At 42.5% G+C, this 23,207-nt stretch overlaps 1 protein-coding gene across 1 annotated transcript in view; it reads right to left on the bottom strand.

Annotated features, from left to right (window-relative positions):
- Positions 1-21,887, bottom strand: part of ADAM17 (ADAM metallopeptidase domain 17) — a 34,626-nt gene extending 12,739 nt beyond the window's left edge. Inside the window, exons 1-9 of the mRNA XM_030945066.1 lie at positions 21,665-21,887; positions 9,406-9,538; positions 7,854-7,987; positions 6,860-6,948; positions 4,695-4,863; positions 4,014-4,144; positions 2,296-2,385; positions 1,144-1,257; positions 477-621 (exon numbers count right to left, since the gene is read on the bottom strand). Coding sequence (XP_030800926.1) covers positions 477-621; positions 1,144-1,257; positions 2,296-2,385; positions 4,014-4,144; positions 4,695-4,863; positions 6,860-6,948; positions 7,854-7,987; positions 9,406-9,538; positions 21,665-21,761 — 1,102 coding nt within the window. The 5' untranslated portion in view covers positions 21,762-21,887. The remainder of the gene's footprint in view (positions 1-476; positions 622-1,143; positions 1,258-2,295; positions 2,386-4,013; positions 4,145-4,694; positions 4,864-6,859; positions 6,949-7,853; positions 7,988-9,405; positions 9,539-21,664) is intronic.
- Positions 21,888-23,207: the final 1,320 nt, after the last annotated feature.

Below are 23,207 nucleotides of genomic sequence, written 5' to 3'. Positions count from 1 at the left end.
GAGAGGGATACTTGTCTGGGGAAATGAACAGCTTTACAGCTTTATTGTTCTCACAGGCTCACTAGTGAGACCCTGCCAATTTTTGGAGCTGGGAATCTTTCAAGCACAGCTCCAACAGCTCATGTATTGCAGTAAAGGCAAAAACAGCAGAAATTTCCAAGACAACATCATCTGCCATTCCAGAATCCCTACAGGATGTGCCCACACAAAGCAGCCCTTAGAACAGGGTTTTTTCTATACAGCCTGCTCACACCAGATAGCTTAGCGACTTTGTTTAGTGACTTTTATCCTTCCCCCTTTTTCCAGCTCCAGCCAAAAAACCCAGTCATCCCTTCTATGTAAAAAACCAGCTCCTAGAGTGTGTGCAAATAACACAACATACTCCATGAAAGTTTTAGAGAAGAATTAAACATGAAAAACAAAAACTAGCTTCCAACCCAGAACTGGGAGAGAAGAAGAAGAAGAAGAAGCCTTGCCTTTAGGACAAATGCCACCATGGCTGTTAGGTCTGGGAGAGCCAACATAAGCCAGTCCAAGCGTTCCCATGTCAAAATCTTGGTATGTGAAGAGATGAGCAAGGCACACGTGAGCTGCTTTCTCTGCAATATCAAAGCTAAATTGCTTAAAAAAAAAAGTCAAATTCCTGTTAGCTTACAGTGCTTGTTAGAAGTCCACAGATAATAATATTTATTTAATGTGCCAGACAAGTACCTCCTAGATCTGGTTAAGTCAGAAAACAGCAGCTGTTTAGCAGTCCTGCAGAGCTGCAGGAAATTAAACTAATGCCCAAGTACACTGTACACATTCATTTACATAACTTGTCTATTCATTTTCCCTTTCCACAGGGAGGACAAAGCCAAGTACAATAACTTGATGAAGGTCACAAGGCAGTCAGTCTCAGGGCCAGACATATCAGGACTGCCTGACTCAGACCACATTAATAAGACTAATTGATGTCTGCTCTGTAATTATGCAAGGGAGCTCTTTACCAAGGGCTACAGGGCACAGCAGCTGGTTTGACTTTGTGTGACATCTACACATCATGCAGAGGGAGCAGAGGACTTTCACCCATTACTACAGAGCAGCCATATGAATGAGCAATTTTCTGTTAAGGGCCACAATTTTTCAAGGGTTACAACCTACCTCTAGCAGCATTTTCACATCCCAGGCATCTTTCTTATCATCTGGGTAACTTCTTGCCATATTATAATGTTTTTCTCCAGGTTTTACATTATTTGGCTCATTGTGGATAATAATCTACATGTCAAAAAGGGCAACAACAATGAACAGGAATTTTTGTCAATTTTATAGCTACAGAAAAGGTTTCAATGTAATTTTAAATATCTTAATAGATCTGTAAGGAGAAAAATTCAGACTCAGCATGATTCTATTATTAACTTTCCAGCCTCTGCTAGTTAAATACACTAACTAAATCATAACTACATTGTAAGTAACCCTTTTACAGGATAACATCAGAAGTTTCCACTGTAAAATTCTGCTTTGAGATGCCTTTTACTTTTAGAAAAACCCCAGACAAATAAAACCAGTATAAATAACCCCAAATAATTTCAGAGCTCTAGGTAATCAAAATCTATGTTAAAGGACTGCCACTTTCCCAGTAATCCAGAATCAGCTCATCATGTTCTCCACCCCCTCCCTACCCAAGTAATGCTTCTTCTTTATGCCTGCAGATCTTTTCCCAGCAAAGGGGCAGCTGGCTTGTACCATGAGTCTCCATGTCCCATATCACAGCTCTTGCAGTATGCTGAGCTGATGGACTCCTGTTTTTAATGCTGTTTTCCAGATTTCTGTGCACTTCAAGACACCATCACAGAAACTGAAGTCACAACATTCCCCGTGTCCATATACAAGCCTAGCATGTTGTCTAAGGGAGTCATTAAAGCTCTTCAGGCAAGATTGTTTTCATCTGGGTTTGAGGCCCACTCAGACTTTGAAAGCCAAGCAGTAGCAATAGGTATATGAGATAAATGCATGAGTATGTCTGAATGAAACAAAATTTGCTCATATTCAGGTGAAAAATGCACTTTTGAATCAGTAATAAATATGGAAAAATTCTCCCTGAAAATTCACATCTCAAACACTGCAAGGAACTGAAAATGGGCATCATGTCAGATCATTAACATTGGCAAGATGCAATTTGAGAGTGCTCCTGGCTGGGGTTAATAATGTAGGATTTTATTACTTTAGCTCTAACCCAGACAAAATAATCAGAAGCACTGCTGTTTAAAGCATGTTCCTTTAAGTTGGAAGCCCTCTGCAGAGTGCAGTGAATACCTGCTCTATCTGTATGCCGTACCCATTGAAGGTTCCATCGTCCCAGGAAGTGTTTCGGTAGATGTCATCTACTCTGTCTATCAGCTCAATCTGTGTGGAAGAGAAAACAAGTTACCCAAGTGAGCTTCCATGGAGCAAAAAACTGCTACATACTTACCTAGAAACAGCCACTTGACTTAAAATTGAACCTCGTGAAAGGCAACAAGACAAACGCCCTGGGTCCAAGTACTGTTGGTTTTGGATCAGTATTATCCAATATACTTGAAAATTTTCCATAATAAAAAAGTAGCACAAACTTTTCCATTTATTACTTTTGTTTGTGTAGTGGAATAGCAATAGTATTAAGAACAAGACATTTTAAGAAACACTTTGTTCAAACACTAATTTTCCAGATTTCTTTGAGGGGAAGGGCAGAGGAGGGAGCTGCTTTTACTGCTTTGTTTCAGCATAGAGCTTAACTAGTTTAACTGACCCCCCAGGCTTGCTTCCCTCACCCAGCCAAAAACCTATTATTTTCCTCATTATGGTTCAAGCACAAAGTTCCAGAAAGTCTCTTGTCAGTGCTCACAATCAATACCTCCCTTTTCAAGCTGTTCTCTTAAAAAACACCTTCTACTAAATATAAACCACCAAACTTGCTGAGAAGGAGAAGTGACATTCAGAACCACTCAGTAATAGTTTATGCTTTAGTTTTCCAATCACTGTGCTGTTAATAGTACCCGTCTACCCAGGAAACACAACAGGGGTCAGCCTCAGCACATGTCAGATGCTGAGATAAGAGCACTTCTGCAAACACACCAAATGAGGCCCCCTCACCTGGAGAATGTAAAAGCATTTCTGGGGACAGAAAGGTCAAAACGCCAGCAAAAGTGGAACAGAGTGATTAGCATTTCAAGGAGTAAAGCTCAGAAAGAGACTTTAGATGAACAACAGACCTCCAAACCTGTTTTCATTTGTTTTGTCTCCACTCCCCAAACCCCCATACTCTCCCCTTCTGCTTAAAGGGAGAAGGGCCTTGTTCTAGTCCACAAAAACCTGTCAGGTAGACAAGCCCAGTGTTTCAGCTGGGTCATTCAGTAACTGGTACACACGATGGAGCCCTGCTTCCCTGAGGATGGCTGAACACCTGTCTGCTGATGAGAAGCAGTAAATTAACTCCCTTGTTTGGCTTTGCTGCTGTGAACAGCTTTTGCTATTAAACTGTTTCTATCTCAACCTACAAGTTATGTCACCTTTACCCTTCTGATTCTCTCCCCATTCCATCTGGGAGGGGAGAGCAAGTGGCTGCCTGAGGCTGAGCAGCCTGCTGAGGTTAATCCACACCACCAGTGTACAACCAAACAAGTGGTTTATTGGGCCTGCTTCTAATTTATTGTTCTGGACAGAGAATCCTGAAAGAATCTGGAAAAGAAGATCTATATGAGTTGCTTTAACTTCTCATTAAACATGCTAGAACTTTAAAAATGCTCAGATCATTTGCAGTGGATTTCAAAACCCAGGAGACTCTAGAGCTCTGACTGAGAAAAGAGAAGTTCCTGGGCAGAAAATGGCATATCTAACAGAAGTGTATGACAGGAAGGAATTTGTTTTTAAGTGAAATTTGAAGACTACTGAACTACATTAGTTTCATTGTAGAATATTTTTAAAGCACGATCTAGCATTTTCCCAGGTAAAAGCCATGTGTACAAAAGCAATATAAGCTGTATGGTGTTACTTACCAAGTAGTTGATAGTGGTGCTCTCTTCCCCACGGCCCATGTACTTGAAGAAACGATGGTCTGCCACTACCAACATCTTGCACGTGTTTTTGGAGTTCTCTGGAATGGCTCTTTTCTTCCGATGGGTGCTTTCTAAAGTAAATATTTTAAAAAAACCACTCAATACTACTACGACTGCTGAGTCTACTGTCCTTATTCAAGACCTGAATTTGAGCGTGGGTGGGCTCCTGGGAGGAGAATGGTGATGTTTAGTTTTAGTTTGGGGCTTTTTTTTTTTAATAGCTATTCTTTGTCTTCCTAACAGTCCTCAAACTTACTGCAAGGAAAAGAATGCACAGCAGTGAAACTGAGTTATTCATCAGATTTACCTATAGAGCTTTTAAGGTCATCACCACAGCCTCAACACCTCTCCTCCTCCTGTTCCTAGCCATTATCCCAGCTTTTGCTGACACAGCAAAGAACAGAGGAAAGCGGGACCAAAAACTCTCAAAACCCCATCATAGCTCAAGATGGATTCCTTGAGCGACCATAGAGGCCAAACAGGTCCTGCTGCACAGTGCACAGAAGTACAAAGTTGTTTAAAGAGGCATGAGGAGTGCTGCTTCCCCTCTCCATGCCCACAGTGAATTCAAAGAGCTAATTTGTTTCAAAGATGCTGCTCTCCTACATAACGGACACTCACCTTCATTTTGTTTCCTGTCTTCCAGTCCTTTTGGCAGCAGTTCATCCTCACTCAGCTTTAAATAACCACATACTTTGGGGGACTGCAACCTTGAGAAATCTTTGATATCTTCAGATCTGTAGACCAGCAGTCTTTCATCTTCCACATCATCTACAAATCTCCACAGTGGCTGACAGCACAAGGAGAAGTTAGGAACACAATGAACCCAAAGTCTAGATAAGTAAAAAACTTTATGTATGCATCATTGTATCTCCACAGTTTTCTGGCTACACACACAAATTAACAAATGCACTTTACCCACAGGAACAAATCTACCGATAAAATGACATCCCCAAGAAAGCCAACAGAAGTCAACTCTCTTATGCTACCCGGGAATCCAAAAGTCTGAGAGCATCTTAACAAAGTAGTGGCAGCTACCTGATAAAGCCATAGGAGAGAATTTTTCTTCTCCTCAGAATCTGAGCAAGCTGAAGAGGCTTCTCAGGTTCCTCTCTGCTCCCCTCTGTAAGAGCATGGAGCCAGAAGGATATCTTTAACTGCTAACCAATGCACTGACCAGAAGCACAGGAGGAGGCAGGTAACAGAGAGCCTTTAAGCACACAGCAGAATGTGGGCTCTTCGATGATCAAAAAACCAAAGACCATGAAATCTCAAGGAAAGACACCAATTCCCATAGCAGATGCATACAAATAATCTTTTTAATTTACTGACAAGTCCTATTTTTATCTGAATGTTTATGCTAAAGCAACACCACCAAATATGAGACAGGGTGAGTTCTTTGGCCAGAGCCAAGCAGTACAGACTGCCTGCACCTACAGCATAGTGCACCTGGCTCTGGGTCTCCTCTGGCCCTGAGGCAGGGCTCTTCCAGCTTCAGCCAGCCATCATGTAGCACACTGTGCTTTCACTTCACAGCAAAAAGGTCACAGAATGTGAAGGCTGTGCCACGTCAGCAGCCACGTGTCTGCAGCACAGAACTGAAGGTTTCACACACTAAGGCATGGTGTGAGGGCAGCAGTGGTTTACACAACGGCCCACAGCCTTTCCAAACCATCCACAACTACCCTGAAAACAAAAGCAGGAAATGGCAGAGCAGCTTTGTCCATGCTGCCTTTGGGGAACAGACTCAGACCAGCTCCCTCTGTGACTGCAATCATCTCACCCAGGGCTGGTAGTGGCCAAAGCTGACCTGGGGACAGCATCAGCAAGGCAGCAGGGCAGAGGCTGCACACACTGCCTGCCCCCGGCTGTATATTGCCTTTCCCCCCTCACACACTGCCTGCCCCCCTGCAGAGACACAGCCAGCCAGGAACAGGGGGGTGGCTGCACAGAGGAACAAGCACACCCACAACTGCTCTGGAGCATAAACACAAAAATGCTTTACATCACAAGCAAACAGATACTGTATGTTCTCAATGTAAAACACAAGTACAGTGATTTGGGCATTTTGATCACATTTTTATACTTTAACATGACTAGATTTCTCAGGTTTACCCATAATTCTGTGTATCTTTGGGTTTGGAGACAATTACAATATCCATATAACACTCAGCCATAATTACTGTTATTCAGCCATTCAAATACTGCTTGTGTCTGGGAATATACTGCACTGAATATCTCATTATGACAGTCTTTAATTATATACTTGTTGAATTTTTTTTTAACCAAGAGTTCAAAATAACAAAAGCAAGTAAAATGGTGAAAAACAAGGGAGTAGGGAAAAATAACCAATTTTCAGACAAAACATCAGATTTTTAATGAAGCTCTAAGAATGGGAAAACTTCCAAGATGTAACAAAGCCAGTTTTAAAAAGCTTCACAGATGTAGACTCTGTTTAGACTGCCACAGTTTGTTAGAGGCCATGATCACCACTAACTTCTGACATGATCCATTTCTGTTTCTGAAACCCCTTCCTGTTTAAAATATACCTTCTCCCTGATGTACCTAAAGCATGCAACTGTCAGAGAATGTTACTCACTAATAAAAGTCAACACTTGCAAGCCAAATTGGTTTCTTATTTCTCTCCCGCCTCACCCCAAAACAAACACTACCACCAAATCTAGTTTGAGCTACAGAAGTGTCAACATAACTAACAAGGCAGAGGAACACCCAGAGGAAAAGAAGGTGATTGTCTGGATACAGTTTTCCATCACAGCAAAGCATACCTCGATATTGTATTCTTCTCCATCAGTATTGATTCGCACCGTAAAATCTTCATCCCCAATATGTGCCACAACCTTGGAATTATGCTCTCCTTTAACATAAGCATGGAAGCATTAAATTAATTCAGCTGTTTGCATGTGCTCCTGCACAGACACTGTTTGTTGGGAGTTTCTAATTGTTTCTAAACTTCATGACGAATTACCTTTCTCAGTCTCTGTACTGTTCCATTTAAAGAAAAAAATGAAATTAATCAGCCCTTCTCCCAAGTCTTAACTTCCCAATAGGCACAGTCAACGAGACTCAGACTTAACAGAAAATTTTGCAGAAAGTGTTGAGATAGCTCTGGGGATTAGTAATGGGGGACACAATATTACTGCCAACAAAAGCAGTGTGCATCTAACTACTATCAGACAGCAATTTCACGGCGTCAGCCTGCATTCCAGTGGGAAAGTCTCACCACATCACAAAGGCAACAAAGAAATCAAAACAACTTAGCAGAAGCATTAGTACTGCATGAAAGTGGAGCATGGCATCTTTCTTTACAGAGAAGTAATCTACAAAGAACTATCTTTAAGTCTTTTAATTGAACAGTCTAGGCATTACTGCATCACCTCTACCTTGGCTTTGTGTTCTGGGGCAAGGAACATTCAAGTCCTACATTCCAGCTGGAATTAAAACTACCATCAGCATTTAAAAAAAATAATAATTTGCAAGCTGCTGCTTAAGTAAATTATACCTTTCTGTCCTGCCAAACTCAACACAAGAGTCCTGTCTTAGGAGCTTGACGCAATACACCCCACCACCCACCAAACCTAAGAAATCCCCAAACACACCACAAAAACAAAACCAGAAAACCCAAGAGGATAAGAATTACGTTTCTTTCTTCATCCTAACCACATCTGATGAAAATGAGGGAAATACACCATTTACTCTGCCCAAGAGACCCGAGCAAAGCTGTGGTTTCTCAGCACTGCCCCATAGCCTCTTCATACTGACCAACGACATGTCCGGTGAAAAAGTCTCGCCATTGAACATGATACTCCTTTTCCTTGCCTTCACCATCCACAATTAATGCTTGAAATTTTTCTGAAAAGTGTTCAGCAGTTGCAGTTAAGTATAATTTAAAGTGCCTGTAAAAGAATTTACTTACATTTATTTTTAAGCAGAGTATACGCATAACAGATACATTCAATCTCCATTTTACTGAGGGTCCAAAAGAAGTTAAAAAGCATTAATTCTGATAAGCAGGCTACAAAAACATATACTGTGTAATTGATAACTGTAAATATTTTAGAGACACAGATGTTTAATTTAAAAAAAGTTAAAAATATAACCCCCCAAATCTAAAATAGTCAGTTTGCCCATGATGTGCCTTCTCCATTTGCAGTTAAGCAAAACCAGTTACTGGTCACTATTAAAAGAAAAAAAGAATCAGACCAAGAAATTTCTCCATCTATTTGAAAATAAATTATTTTGAAGTTCTTACTTTCTGACATAATACAGGCAGAAGACCATAAACACAAATCTAAACTCCCTACATTTTTCTACATTTTTTACAATATATTGTCACAAAAACTGAAAACTATCCCAAGAAGTATCCCTTTTCTAGAAGAAGCCTCGTGGGCTCTTGGTTTATGTGGGCTTTGGGTCAAAGATTTTTGGCATGCTCCTCTGCAATTATTCTGTAATCGTCATTGGCAACCTCACCCTAAAGCCAGTGTGCATGAGGCAGTGCAAAACAGGGACAGTCAGACATCTGATCCCATTAACCTTTCATAGCTGCCCCTCCAAACTCAAAAAAAATGCCCTTTCAAACATTCTGAGATTCAACAATTATGCATTACTTGCATGACAGTTGAAGATGACACAGGGGAAGGCACATGAATACACAGAGGACAAGATGTCAGACAAACAAAAATGAATCTACATTTGTTAATACAAAGTGTTATTCTGACCCTGCTCCCCATTTCAGATTCAGTTTCAGCACTAAAATACCTGCAAGGCATTTTTCTGACTCACAGAATAAAATCTCTGCAATCTTCATGCCTGCTCCCTTCTACTTCTCCTCCCCCTTTCACCTGAGCTTTTATTTCCCATCTTATAACAAAAACCAAAACCAAACCAAACAACCAAAGGATGAAATACAGTAAATCTATTGGGCAGCAAACCACCCACAATTCCCAAACCAAAGGCTGAAATTTTCAAGCACCAGAGGACAGACAAGAAGTACTGACAACATTGCCAGATGAGGTATAAGTGAGATTCAACCCTATCAGTGGGAGTAATCTACACGAAACTAAACATAAAAATAAAGCAAAAGAAATCCTAAATTACTGTCACTTCAGCCATCAGAGAAATACAACAGAACTTACTTTCCCCTTTCCTCTGAGCCTCTCTGAAGTCATATAACCATGCAGATCACTAACCTAGAAGAACTGGCCAGTGATGACAGAAAACAAGACAACAATTTCTGGGTTTGAAACTGCACATTACTCATCAGAAACTGAAGGAAAATATTATGCTATTTCATCGCTGATGATTTAATTACCTTTGCAGGGCTGAAAAACTTAAGAGCCTCTCTACGTGTGTCTCAGGCTGGAGGTCCCTCTTCTTCAGTGAGTGCTGCTGGATGCTAGACAGGGAGAGGATGTCGTAGTCTGAAAGCATGGACTCAACTGTGTCTGAAAGACCAACAAGGAAAGCTTTAGTTTCAAAAGACTTTCTTTCCAAATGCACACATAAAAAAGAGCAAACCAGAGACTCCCATTTTAACAGCAAGACCACAGTTTGCTCTAATTTTAGGATAACTACTGTATATTTCTGTAATGGCCTATTTTGTGTACACAAGTAGAAATCATAGTGAGACAAGACAATCTGAGAGAGACAGAGTTTGCTTCACCTTTTCTACAACTTCTGAGCAACCAACTCATCATTTTTATTGCCACAACAATGCAGATCTAAGCCCTCCCTGGCTGCCCCACGTTCTACATGGGGAAAACGTCCCCATTTCTCTGGGGTGAATTACTCTCCTCACCTGCTGGTCCCCACGTGAGTCTGAGGATGAAAATAGTTCAACCTAGCAGACTTAAATGAAGTTAATTGCAGACTGGACCGTATTGGGCCTTTCTGCCCATGAGTAGCCAGAAAACAGGTATCTGGATAGCACAATCAACCAGAAATAACTAACAAGACTACTCAGGTGAGATACCCTGGTTTCCCAATACCTTACCATCATGCAAAACTCCTTTTCCTACTCAGAACACAAAAACTTGTTCAGAGAAAGGAGACCAAGTGCCTGAATTCCTATGGGAGCAGTACACAAATTACAAATTCAGGTCAATATTCTGCAGATGTTTTCACCATTAACAAGTGCAGGATAGCTGTAAACAGTGCTTTGCTCTTGCTGATAAAGCCTCCTGCTACTTTGTAAGGCATTTCTTCATCCAAACACCCATCCACACTCTTGCTTCTCTGGAGCACCCACCACCCAGAGAGACACCCAACAACCACCCTGGCTGCCACTAGCACTGATAGATTCAGTTGCTATTTACAGCCTTAACCACAGGTTCTTATTCCCACATTGCCATTTTCCTTCTCAGCCAGAGGTGTTCACTCTTCATTGCACTAAATGAGGATTCAGATGTGCTTTCCAAGAGACAGAAGTGCTCACCCAGACATTCTTTTTTTAAAAAAATTCCTGTTTCCTTCCCCTCCATTTCCAACTATGCTTCTAAACCAGACCTGATAGCTACCAAAGACGTTTTCTGCTAAGGAAGAAGGCATTCCTTCAGAGTCCCTAGCTAGTGGGGTCACTAGCTTACCCCACTCACCAAAGGCATCTCATGTGTTTTATTGGCCTTTAAAGTAAGCAGCACCACTAATAAGCTGTTTTACCAACTATTGTGCAACAAACCAAGATTGCCAACTTGAAATCTAGACTCTTATAGCTCTTGAAATAATATGGGTTTTTTAAACCTGACACTCAGTACCACAATTTATCCCCAAATCCATGCCTCCAAAGCCCAGGAAAGCTTTAAGAACGCATGCACTGATGAGGGCAAGGGAAGCACCTTGACTTTCCTTTTGCAAGGGGGTGGGTGGGTGGGGAGAATTAATCAGCAGTGTACAGCCACAGGTGTGCTTGTGTACACTGAAGTGAGGAAGGCACAGAAGCAAAGATGACCCTCACAGCCCTCCTGGCCCTGCACCAGACCCACTCACAGAGCAAGGCATGGGTGACACAGCTCCTTTCTTGGGCAGCAGACGGCACTGAGCAGTGGTTCCCAGGCTTCTCCCTCCCCAGGCCTTGAGCAACACAGGAAGGGCAGTGCAGTTGCAATTCCCTGATTCCTGTTTACAACCCTCAGGTCGAGAGCACCTGCACATGATTACCATGTGTTTCGGGTTATATGCAAAGACAAGTTTCTATCACCGTGTTTTCTAGTGTGGGGATTTTCCCCACACGTGCTCCACTGCTGCATGTCAGGCAGGGCCTTCATTTTAAGTTGCCAAATGCTGCAGAGCTGATTCACTAGAGCCATGCAGTGAGTAAATGCCTAACTTCCCCCTACAAACAGCTCTTTTTTTTGTTAAAAAGCCTGTTCTAATTATTGTTTTTTATCTGGCGTCTGCCCTCATCCAGAACCACCTAGGAAGGGGTAGGAACAGGCAAGGAAATCAATTCTGGGGGAAAAAAAACTCATTAAACTGCTTAGTTCTGAATTCTTTTAATCAAACTTGAGATTCTGTCACTACACTCAGGCTAGAGCTGACCCCTCAATTAAAGTGAATGTTGATACACAGGATATCCAACACTGGTTTATGATACAGACCAAGCGTGCGGGACACGGGGCATGAAACAAGAGGCGTGGTACCACTGCCGTGCTGTTCAGGGACTTGCCAAGCACAAGGTCTGCCCGAGAGGCACAACCCCAGCTACAAAACATTACTGTCCTTTTCCACCTCTGCCTTTGAAGTACAGACCAGAACCAAGAGAAAGCCATGCCAAAAAGCAGGACGCAGTTGCCACTATGGCCAGACAAAATGTCTCAGTTTCATGGCAAGAGAACTGAGAAGTCTGCTAAAAAAAAATAAATCAGGCTTTTTTATTTGGTAGGCAAGTCCTACTCCACCTTAATATACACAAACACCCTTCTGGAAATATCTCACAGAGACACAGGAAGGGTAGCAAGAACAAGACCTAAGAAGTTCATGAAGATGAGTAAGATGATTCTATTGAAGTAACAAATGAAACACACGGCACTCCCAGTTCCTGTAACCCTGAAACAAGAGTGCACTTGTTCATATTTCCTCTTACCCTTCCTAAATTTGTTTGCTTTTAATTTTACTTACAACATAAGTAGAGGCTTAAGACACACTGCTCCCAGACATAATCTGTTAACTAATTATGGTATCAGACAGATGTGGAACAAATATATTGGTAATACACTCAAAACAAAATTTTCCTGTAAGATGTTCATATTGCAAAATGAATCCATGTTCATGGCTTATTGAAAATAAAAGACGAAGTGTCATTATTGTAAAGACAACACAGAGCTGTACAGAATCCAACTGTACAGCAGACTGTGGATGGGAGCCACAGAAAACATATACCTGACTTTTTATTCAAGTTTTAAAATCTTTCCGGTATTCCTTCCCCATTATCTTCATTATGGTCCAAGAGTCATTTTCCATGGGCTTCAACAGATCTGAGCTTAGGTTTCCCAAACCATTTTTTTGCAGTTCATTCCCTTCCACACCCTCCTAGATTTCTGCACTCCTGTCATTTTCAGGAACCTCTTAATTGCATCCTGATATGGCAAGTATTTATTTATTGTCACAGCCTTCACCTCATGGTACCTTCTTTCCCAGAGAGAAACCTCCGAAGAACATACAGAAATCAGGATTGTAAGGCAGACAGGGAAGGAACATCAGTGACAAAGACAATATCCCAAAGTTCTCAAGAAGAAATCCACAGCAGTGATCACCTCTACCCCCAGCTTTGACCTCACCAACTCTTGCCTCTTTTTTTTTTCACCTTGTTTCTGGGCTAAAAGCCTCCTGGCACTAGACTTCCAGACTTAACACAGAAAGTATCTTTTCATAAACTCTGCTCTAGCACCAAAGAGCTCAAGAATGCACGGGAGAACAGCTTAACTCCCTGAGTTGGAGGCCACTGCATGTACTTCAAAAGAAGTTTCTCTTTCAGTGCTCAGCTAGCAATTCAAATACCAATGTCAGCCTTCTCCAACCAGCTTGGCTTTCATAAGTGCAACAGTAAATTCCCATGATCTCATACCCCATCTATTGTCCAGAATCCAACAAGTAAATGTGGCAAGTCAGCCATTTCATAAGCATTCTTTTGCACTGCATCATTTCTGGAAAGGTTAAGCTGATCTGGAAGCGTGAAGTTTTAACTCAGAAGATATAATTAATATTTTTTAGAACTCTCTTCAAAATCATCCCAGGACAGAAAGTGTTCCTACCTAAAACTCAAGATCCAAAATTTAAAAAAAAATTACTTTTGGGATTTAAAAAAGACCACTAGATAATCAGTGGGCCTTGCAGGAATAATTGCAGTTATTTCTCCAATCATCCCAAGGGAATAAAAGCAGAAATAATTTTTCAGTCAAAGGCACTGGAATGGGATGACAAGCCTACAGAGAGCAGTCCTACAACAGGCACTGTAAACACATTCAGGAAGGATTTTGCAGTGGGACTGTTAGATCAGTGTCATCTCCAAGACTGAAGAAGGGGCTCCAGGCTGTATTTCATGCGGTACTCATCGACTACATCCATGTTCTGATCTCAAGCTGATTTCCAATCAACCTATCAAAAGTTTATGAGCAGTTGACTAGTAACAATTTTTCTGATACAGCTGAGGAGTGACTGAATAGAAGGGCTCCATATTTTTAATTGTTACTATTTAGTTTTGTATGCTCTTCTTGTACTTTAAAATATATTAATTGAAGAAACCAAACACAGTAATTGGAAATATAATTCAGAGTCTCAGAATTAAGACTAGGAAACACAGACTGGAGTCTTTCCAGCTTGAAGCACAAGAGCTAAAGCAGGTGTCCATCACCCTAATAAAACAGCTGCCCCTGTGTTTGCAGTAACAGCCACTCACTGGCTGCAACACAGCCGGATCCTTTGGCTGCAGCACCATTCCAGGGAGTGCTAATGGAGAAGGCAAATATACTCACATTTCAACTGGGCACACAAACAGTCTGTGCCAGGCAGGAGGTGATGCAGTCCTGCACAAATGTTTGTGGGTACCCTCTCTGAACAGCTTATGCTGTTTTTAGGAGACTGTTGACAAAGAGGACACATTGAGAAGGTTCATCGTGGGAAAGCTGTTCTGTAACAACTCCTTGCATGTGCTGTTACATCTTTCTCCAGCACATCTGGTACAGAGACATTGCCAGAGACACAATACAAAGTGAACTGAAACACTTATCCCACACAAAACAGCCCATGCTTTCAACAGTTTAGATAAATCATGTTTACGTGTTTCCACTGAAGAGTGGTTGCTGTTTTGCTCGTCAAGAACATGTAAACAGAAGAACTTGTATCAGAAACCAGTTCAAAGCAAGAACCAAATACATGGCAGTGTTCTAATAAACCATAACAAGATAAAAGTTTACACTCTGAGCACATTTCTGGACAAACCTGTTAGTAAGAATGGTCAGCCACATCAGCACTGCTGAATGTTTTAGAAGGCATGTTTTTAAGTCAATCCCAGCTGCACCAAACTAGTCAAACCACGTGAGAAACAAGGTGCCCGCACTCACTCAGCAGCAGAGGAAGCCTCTGGGTAGGGTTAATCAGCCCTCATGCTGGGAGAGGAGGGACACTGCTGCTTTACTGTCCACCTCTCCACAGTGCACTTCTCCTGCAGTTACACTAGGCAACTACTCCCTCCTTATCACACATTCAGACATGCCAGTGATGGATATCATGGAAAAGCTAACAGCTTACTAAATACCCTTTAGTTCATCTCAGGAAAAACTTGTTCATGTAGCAGCACCTTTATACTAGTCCAACGTTTTTCCCCACAGTAAAATAAACATCTGTTTCTAGGCAGTGGGAATATTTCCTTAAGGGTGCAAATTCTGTTTAGTAGAAGCTGTATAGATAATTAAGCTGCTGTTTCTGGTGGTTTTGAATACAGCTGAATACCCACAATGGCTCCTACACATTACCTCACACACTTCCAACCTTGCAAATTATCTCCTTCACTAATCACATCTTAAATAAGGACCAGTGAGGAACAAAACTTATACTGTTGGATCTACTTGATTTAATAACAGTTTGTCCTATTAATGACAATAGACTGTTTTCCAAAGGAAAAAAAAAGAAATATACTGCCAAACATTGACATTATAAAAAATAAGGAAGCCTACTGAATTAACATCCTCATAATTAAAGTGAAGCGAGGGCAATACAGCCATCCCATTGTACAACAGAACAGCATCATATGACTTGATGCCCAAAAACCCCCAGCACAACCCACCCCCAAATCACATGCTTTCATACATCCTGCAGAGAAGAACTGCCCAGTCACAGGATGCAGTGTTCTCTGGAAACAGACCATTTGTCTGGCTACCAAAAAACTACAAGCCTCACTACTGTACAAAGATACCACATCACAAAATCCTGCTGGGTCACAAAATAAGTTCAAGTGGAGCTGATTCTAGGTAGACACTAATTACTGTCTAGACTACACTTGTGAGACCAACCCCTTCACTTCTGACTGCATTTCTTTTCCTTGTGTATACAACTATGGACTCAGTCACACATGAACTTGCTAAATTTGAGGCACCTCACAGGTACTGAGGGGCAGAATTTTACTATTTCAGTGAAAACCTGAAAATGTGAGAAAGGAAACCAAGGGATATCATGTTCTTGTTCAACACCTCAGCAACTATGGATCAGCATCTACTGGGTGGCAGCTGCAGGTGCCTCCCTTCATAAGAGTCCTCTTGCCTTCCCACTTCCCAGTCCGTTTGCCTACAAAGGTTAAAAATGCAAATGTCAAGGAGGGGGAAAAAGTACAAATAATGCACATTAGGGCAGCACAGGAAGACAGGGATGGATATTGTGAAGAGATGCAGGCCACAAATGACAAAGATGGGCAGTACTATCACATGTATCTGTAAGAATGAAAGCCATTGGGAAAACCATTAGAACCATCGAGAGGGTCGCTGGACATCCCCAAAACAGGCAACCTCACGTGCTGCACACGAAGATCACAGAAAAGGACAACAGGATAAACTGCTCTTTGTTAAAGAAACCTAGCTCTTGGGTTCACAGCAAAGCATGTGCCATCATCAGTCTGGCAAACAGGCAAACTCAGACTCCTACAGTTTATAAAAACGCTGGGGTAGGGGATCAACCTGTTCATAACAGAAACTAAATATAAACTTCTATCCCAAAGACAAATCTCTGCTGACTACTAAACACACAATTACATCTGAATGTAAAGTCATAGTGCCAGTGTTAGAGTGTGGCTGGCTGCACTTCCTCACTCAGCCCTTCCAGCCACAGAGCAGAAATCCATGCTGGGGCTTCTGCACATGCACACAAAAATTCCAGAGTGGCAGAAGCATGAAACTGAGATGAGTCACTGCTGCTATCAGCAATCTACAGCAGCAGGAAAGCTGTCAATTTTTACTGGGGAGAAAATTAAACCACCCCAAATCTTGAAAGCAAACAGGAATTCTACTTTTTGTCTGCTTAAAGGTCAGAACAAATTGGCACTACTGAAAATCAAACCCATGTTGAGCACTGGATTAGGCTTCCATTATCAAAATTCTTGCAACAGTTAAAGGTAATTCATATTAATTAGAATTTAATGTAGCATTGACATTATTCTTTTCGTTGACCTTGAGTACTTCTTGCAGAAATTACACTTCAATCACTTTTTTCAGTTGGAAATGGAAACACTGACCTATTCATATGAACAAATGAAAACAAACCCAAGAAAAGTACTTGAAAATCTTGACATTAAGTAACTTCATGGAAAAGATTGCTAATCCACAACACAAAAATAATAGTGGTAATTTGCATTCAATAGGGCCATGTCTACACCAAGCATTTGCTGTTTATACAGAGACACACACTGCATCAATTCCTCCAATGATTTTGAAATAATCCCGCCACATCCTGGACAGGGACCACACGCTGTGAGATTGTGTGTCCTTGAATTCTCCACCATGTGATGCATGGTGAGAAACACACAAAACCTTCAGTTTTTGGAGACAAACTGCAAAACCAGCTCCATCTAAAACAGTAATCTTGCTTCAAAGGATGTCCAAATGGGGTAAGAAACTGTAACAAAAAAGGCAGACCATCTTAGAGAAATTAATCATTTGACCCTCACCTAGGTCTTGCCTTAGTCTCCAACAAAAGCTTCAGTCCAGCAGGATAAAATTTAACCTTGCATTAAGATTTTTGTCACTAATTATCTCACTGCACATTCTTGACAATGAGCTAAACTTCCAATCCCTAAATTCTCTGGCAGCAAGTTACATTCCTGGCCTTTGGACTTCCTGCATTTTGTCACACCAAGTGTGAAGAATTCAAAACTGAGTGTAAATCAATTTATTTCTGCCCTCTGTATCACTTAGTTCCCCTGATTTATTCATCAACACCACTACCATTTGTTTTTTTCACTCAACAAATCTAAATCCGAGTCTTCTGCTGTGCTTCAGGTAGGTTTGCACTGAACCATTTATACCAGGTCATTTCTCCAGCTCATGCAGCTCTTCCAAGTTCTGCATGGTATGTCTGCAGTGTGGAGAAAAAAATGGTGAAAATCAGGGTACCTGCCTCAGATTTTATTAGTGCAATTTGGCAGATAGAAAAAGATCCCCAGTGAGTGATTTAAAATATATCATCAGCCCAGCAAAGGAAGAAATATCTTATTTTAGTTCCCTGCCCAGCTTGTGACAAAAAGTTCTCACTCAAAAAGGGCAACAGTTGAGTAAAACACATTTTACATCCAGAGTCTGTTGGGGGTAACCTGCACACATGCTGTTTAGTGGCAGCACACCACTTGTACCACTGTACTGTAATACAGATTCAGACAGTTCTTTAGATACATTCAGTACCTATTCACCTATTCAGCACCCAAGCTGGACATTTGCACTGTTACTCTTTTCAAGTACATTAATGGGACTCTCTTACCATTCAGATGTGTCTGAACTCCAAGACAAACAGCATAAATATTTTATAGGTATAAAAGGTTATCTTCAGAGATAAATTACAACAAAGAGAAAAATCTTGAAAGAGTTGCCATTAATTTTTCTGGGGCCAAACTATAGTATCAGTCGCTGTATTGAGTACTGGATTCCCACTTCTCTAGAAACTGATCCCTGATGTCAACATTACTAAAACAGAACACCTTGAAGGCAAACTGAGGTGGATACCATTCTGCCTTCATCCCTCACCTGGAACACAACCACTTCCACCCCTCAAAAACAATGGGGCAGGTGCTTGGACAGTCACACTGTGAGCTGCTCCACAATAATGGAGTTCACAGAGAGAAACTATACCCTTTACTGAAAATAAACCAAAACCAAGCAAACAATAAACCCCAAACCACTAAAAAAAAAAAAAAGAGCAAGGAAAAAACCAAACAAAAAAAGAGATTAGTTTCCAGACAGCTCACATTCCATGAATGTGCTCACAGGAATGGGGAAGGGATTGGAAAGCTGAGGTCAGGTTGTGGCAGTCCCATTTTAGATCAGTTTAGAATCCTGGAGCACCACACCCTAAGATTACTTCAGCCAAAAAAAATGGAAAATGACCCACATCATTTTATCACTTATTCTATTCTTTGTCAAATTCTTTTTTTCGCTGTATAATTTTTTTCCTCCTTGAAAAACTGAACTCAGAGTAATAAGCAAGAAGTTCTCAATAGAAATCACAAAATGTTAATTCATGAAACTTCCTTACAGATACTGCTCATCAGAAATCTGATTTCAGTTCCCAAAAATTAATCTGTGTAAAAACAAAGCTTTCAAAATAATAATATTGAAATTATTAGAAGGAAAAGATGATATTTAGAAAACCAAGCTCTAATATGAGGACAACAGAACTCCAACAAAAGATGAACATAAAACCACAATAAAATAGGCAAAGGTGTTTTTAAAAGCAGCTTGTAAAAGGCAGAAAGCTAATACTTGAAATATGTTTTATTTTATGAGAAGAAACCACACAGCTAAATAACCAAAAGGGCTTGTAAAGCAAGTAAGCTGCAAATACTGCCCAAAGAATGGATGCTAAAGGCCAGTACCAATAACTGACCTTAGTATTCACTGCAGAGGAGAGTAAAAGGTTCCCCAAAAGGACCTTTCTGTCATGATAGAATATATGTAAATACCTATGTTTGAGACTCAGGAAAAGGCTTTACAAGTCAAGAAAATGACCAATAAATCAACAGGATATGAATGTATTACCCCAAGAGTTACAAAGCACTGCAAAAATAGAACTGGTCAACTCCTAACTGTGGCATGGGACTAAAGAGCCACTGGTGTAGTGCAGGGGGTCTGAACAGACCAATTTCCACTCCAGGTACCATCTAATGGTCTAATCAACAAACACATTCAGTGTCCCGACCTGGCAAACAGGTAACAATAACAAGGACGTGCAAGTTACTAGACCCGGGGCTAAATAAGGTACTGGGACAGTAGTGCCTCCTATACATATATATGTATCTGGCAGTAGTGTGTGGATAAAAGTAACAGCTAATGTAGCACACATGGATTTTTCACGTTCTCTCACAAAATACTTTTGTAAATTTAGTTTACTAGACAACAGAACGAAATGCGATGAAGTTCAAGGTGTGAATGTGTGAAATAACACGTGAGGAAAAGAATTCCTCACTGTATTTAGACAACAAAGTGGATCAGTACAATTATTACCACTCAAAGCAAAAAAAAAAAAAAAAAAAAAAAAAAACCAAAAGAAAACAAAAACAAACAAACAAGCCCCCACACAAAACCCCCCTAACAAACAAACAGAAAAAAAACACAAAGAAAAGAGAGCTTGGCGTGACTATTAAAGACCAAAAACTACTCAGAAAGGAAACAAGACCAAAACCATTCATAATTATAAATTTATGCTGCCTTTGTATTACAAATGGTGTTCTGCAGCCCTGATCATATTATCTAAATAAATAAATATCCAACACAAAATATATAGACAAAAGTAACCAATAAAGCCACGATTCTTTACTCATACTAAGAATTGTTATATAGACTAATATGGTATCACTTAAACAACAAACAGTAGTACAAATGAGACAAATTGCATAGGTATGTAAGTCACTACAGGTGTGAAGAAAATGAATAATTTTTCCAGAAGAAATTAGGTTTTCCTCCATGCAGTATTTCATAAAATTGAAGAGCTCATAGTCCTGGCACAGTGGTACGTGGGCCAAGAAGATAAAAGCCATCAGATAAAGACTGCACAAACTCAGGGCAGACAGGTCCTTTAGCAAGCATGAAGATCTGACAGCCTGAGATGCAACAGCTGTTCAGGACCTCCCTGATGTTGAAAGGACACGCTGTGTTTGTTTTATTTCTATTACACTTCCTGGAGCATCCCCCACTGAGCCCCATCCTTCCCAGGCTCCTACAGCCACAAACTGCTGAGGTGTGCACAGAACCACAAATGCACCTCAGGTGCAGGAGAGGAGGGCAGAGGTGCAGACACCTGTCCGGAAATGCGCTGAGAGATCCAAGCCAAGAAAGGAGACTTGGAGCAGTCCCTGCTGGCCTCAGGGACAGGACATTGTCTGTGGGAATGTACAGCTGATTAATCACTGCAACAGTGTTCTGAGACTGTCTTTAGACAGTTCAGTTGTTCATTTGAATGTCAGCATCACCCCATGTGAATCCCGCCCTACATAGCAATGGGCTCAAGGAAAGCAACAGAACTTGTCACAAAATCATTTTTGTACCTTTGATTTTCAAAACAGGGGTTTTTCATGTGGGGGCCAGACAAAGCTTTTAAAGGAAACAAAAATTTTGCTGCTCAGCAACTGTCATACAGAGGAGAGGAGAATGGAGCAAAATCAAGGATCCAAGAAGTACATAGGACACGGGTCTTGAGGGCAAGACAGCCACTGCCTCATGCAAGAGTCCATCTGCCATTGCAGTGAACAGTTTTTGCTTATCAAACGAAAGTCGACAACATGTTCAGTGCAAAGCAGAAGCTAAGATGCAAAACTGTTTACAGAAGTTAAATAAGGCAGCGGTTCTCCTCCGTGTCAAGCTTTTCTAGAGGTCACTTTCAGCTCCCATAGCTTCGGGCTCTTCTGGTGACTCTCCAGACAGAACTATGAAGGGATGCCATTTACATGATTTTGCCCAGTGAGGCTGTGCAGCCTCCCTCACTGGAGATATTCCAGAACCGCCTGGGTGCAATCCTGCGGAATGTGATCCAGGATGACCCTGCAGGAGCATGGACACCGGACCAGATCACCCACTGCGGTCCCGTCCTACCCGACCTACTCTGGGATTAGCCCGCCTTAACAGAAGGCAAACTCCTGGGAGGAACACTCTTCAGCAGACCTCGCGTGTGAACAATGGTGTAACCCTGCAGGGAGCAGTACCCCCGAACACTGCCCATCAGCGATGCCCTCAGCACAAGGGCTGCCCTGCCCCGCCCCACACAGCGCCCATCGCCAACCCGCGGCAGAGGTGGGGGTATCGTGCCTGCCTCCCCCCCACTGCCGCAGTGGTCTCTCCCTCCTCCTCCTCCCCTCCGGGGTTGCCGTGGTCGCGCCCTGTCCTCACCGTAGCGCTGCGGGCGCTGCGGGTGCCCCAGCGCCTCCAGCCCGCCCGGCCCCCACAGCAGCACCAGGGCCGGGACCAGCCACAGTCGAAGCCTCATGGTCCGGGCGCGGCCTCCTCCAGCACTGCGCGCCCGCTCGTTCGCATCCGCTCGGAGCAGCCTCGCAGTCCGCCCGCCGTGCCGTGCCCGCCGCCCTCCTGGGCCCGCACCCGGAAGCGCGGGAGCTGCGCGCGGGGCATTGTGGGGCGGGCGGGGACGCCATCTTTGGGGGGTGGTGCGGGGGGAGGTGCCCGCTCGGCCGTGAGGGCGGGAGGCGGTGGCGCTGCCCTCACGGAGGCCCGGCGTGGGGCGGCGTGTGAGGGACCGCAGCGGGGCGTCTGGCCCAGCCTCCCTGCTCCTGCAGGGTCATCCTAGACCACATGGAACAGGATTGCATCCAGACCGTTCTTGAGTATACTCAAGGAGGGAGACAACACAGCCTCTGGACAATCTGTTCCAGTGCTTGGTCACACGCACGATAAAGTTCTTCCTCATGTTCAGGTGGAACTTCCTGAGCATCCATTTCTGCCTGTTGTATCTTGTCCTATTGCTTGGCACCACCAAGAGGAGGCTGGCTCCATTCCCTTGACACCCTCCCTTGAGATACTGAAGTACATTGATGAGGTCCCCTCTCAGTCATCTCTTGTGGCTGAACAGGCCGAACACTCTCAGCTTTTCCTCGAAGAAAGATGCTCCAATCCCTTCATCATCTGTAGCCTCTGATGGACCCTGTCGAGGAGCTCCATGCCTCTCTTGCACTGGGGAGCCAGAACTGGACACAGCACTCCAGGTGTGCCTCACCAGGGCTGGGTAGAGGGGCAAGACTGAAATAAAAAGGGTTTACTCCTAACAGGATCACCCCCTTGTACCTGCTGGCAATGCTGTTCTTCGTGCTGAGAACACTTTCCTTCTTGGGACAGCCTCACCACAGCCCCCTCATGGCCTCCCCAGGGCAGGAACAGAGCCCTGGGAAGGGAGAAGGCTCTGGGTGCTGCAGCCCCTCTCTGGGGACAGCATGTGGTGTGGACCTGCCTGGGCAGGACCCTGGTGCCCTCAGACCTTGCAGGCTCAGTGATGCCGCTCACAGCTGTGCTTGCTGCTCCTCCCCAGCCCACGTGAGTGACTGTACTCAGTGACTTTAGAAGGTTTTGTGCAGTTTCCTTAGCACAGCTGAGGATTGTGGCACTTGGTACGAATAATAAGTGATGGGTCCATGACTCAACTGTTCCCAAAGAGCACACCTTATTGAGATGAAAGCACAGAAAATGTACTTGTGTTGCGTCTGTGCTGTAGTGCTCTGGTTAATGTTCTCCTGAATTAGGTGATCTCTTACCTTTTTGCAGATGCCTCCAGCAAAGATGATTGCAAGTGATGTACTCAGCAAAAATGGAGAAAAAGTGTCCCCATTGCCCAACCTGCTTAAGCTGTGCTGCTCATTAGTTAACCTGAAATATTTAAAAAGCATCAATAAAATTACTCATTTTTCAATTTTTTATAGTACTGTAA

The sequence above is a fragment of the Camarhynchus parvulus genome, chromosome 3 (assembly GCF_901933205.1).
Source record: "Camarhynchus parvulus chromosome 3, STF_HiC, whole genome shotgun sequence".
In the NCBI taxonomy this organism is placed as follows: Eukaryota; Metazoa; Chordata; class Aves; order Passeriformes; family Thraupidae; genus Camarhynchus; species Camarhynchus parvulus.
This window is presented reverse-complemented; position numbering and strand designations above follow the sequence as displayed.